This window comes from Pundamilia nyererei, unplaced genomic scaffold (assembly GCF_000239375.1).
Source record: "Pundamilia nyererei isolate P.nyererei 1_Seehausen unplaced genomic scaffold, PunNye1.0 scaffold00048, whole genome shotgun sequence".
NCBI classification, from domain to species: Eukaryota; Metazoa; Chordata; class Actinopteri; order Cichliformes; family Cichlidae; genus Pundamilia; species Pundamilia nyererei.
The window spans coordinates 1069229-1070521 of record NW_005187449.1 but is presented as its reverse complement, the minus strand read 5'-3'; the positions used below and the strand labels follow the sequence as shown (position 1 = coordinate 1070521).

The 1293-nt window shown below is 37.7% G+C and overlaps 1 protein-coding gene across 1 annotated transcript in view; it reads left to right on the top strand.

Moving 5' to 3' along the window:
- Nucleotides 1-1293, top strand: part of LOC102192695 (cilia- and flagella-associated protein 61-like) — a 14145-nt gene that overhangs the window by 9484 nt on the left and 3368 nt on the right. Inside the window, exons 4-5 of the mRNA XM_005732729.1 lie at nt 347-429; nt 876-1087. Of these exons, the coding sequence (XP_005732786.1) occupies nt 347-429; nt 876-1087 (295 nt within the window). The remainder of the gene's footprint in view (nt 1-346; nt 430-875; nt 1088-1293) is intronic.

Genomic DNA, 1293 nt, shown 5'->3' with positions numbered 1-1293 from the left:
TGTTATGATGTTTTTGCTGCTGTCCAATTTTCGAAGCCACAGAATTTTTCAGCACTGAAGCTAATCTTACTGGGATATCTCCCGCTGATAAGACCACAGGCTTTTCACTGCAGTGTTTTCTAAGTGTTGGTTTGTTAGATTGTAAATAATATTTATCCCGCAAACAATTTTCTGATTAAATGCTCGTATTATAAAATGTGCATCAGAAGTTCTCTGAGGTAAAGCTGAGGTATTGTGAGTACTTTATACTGTTATAACAGCTTGGTAATACTCATGGAATAACGGGGTAATAAATAAATATCTGGAAATATCTTAACGTGTGTCATGTGTTTTGCTCTCTCCTCAGGTGGTAAGCTTCCTGGAGGATATCACTACCTGCATGTGACCAAACCATCTCCAACAGACCTGACAGGCCCTAAAGTTAAACAGGTAAGCACTCACTGACCAGGAGTTCAATCTCTGGGTGTTTCATGTCAAACATGTAACCTGGGAATGATTATATTTATTAAGAAATTTAATTCCTGATTAACACAACATGTTCTGATGTTATTTCAACTTAAAACCGAAAAGCAAAATGAAACAAGAAAGCAACAGGTTTCTTCCTGTTAAATGGGGGCGACTATTTTTGTAATGGCGCTATATAAATAAAATTGAATTGAATTGTGGTATTGAATACAACACACTTTTTTCTTTTTTTATTGATTAAAAATTAATGTGGCCGTTAATCGACTTTTGTTTTTCAGATTATTAATCATCTTCTAGTGTTTTTAGTTGATATTATTTTTAATTGATTATTCAAGTATTTTGATTTGCTTTTGAAGATTTGCATTATAACTTGGAACCAGAGATCAGTGCTCGTGTTCCTCCATCCAAAGTTACAGGACAGAGCAATTGTGACGGGACAGCCGGAGAGAGGCGACTACTTCTGCTTGCATCTTGACTGCTATGAGCTTGTGGAGGCGCTCACCTGCTTGTCCCTGAAGCCTCTCCCCGTCTCCAATTACCTGAGTCTCTACATGAAACATCAGCAGCTGCTGGGCCAGCTGCTGAACTGCTACCAGCAGGGCCTGATCCCTGATCTGTACAGGTGGGACAAACACTGACAAATACTGTTTTACTGAACATCTGCCCATATTATTTGTATACACGCTAGCATGAAATATATATTGAATAAGTAAAAGCATAGCAGGTCAGTTTTAATTGAATTTATATAAAAACAAACCCCCAAATCATTTTTCACCAGGATTTGTGCACCTCCCCCAAAAATCTACACTTATGTATACACACACACAC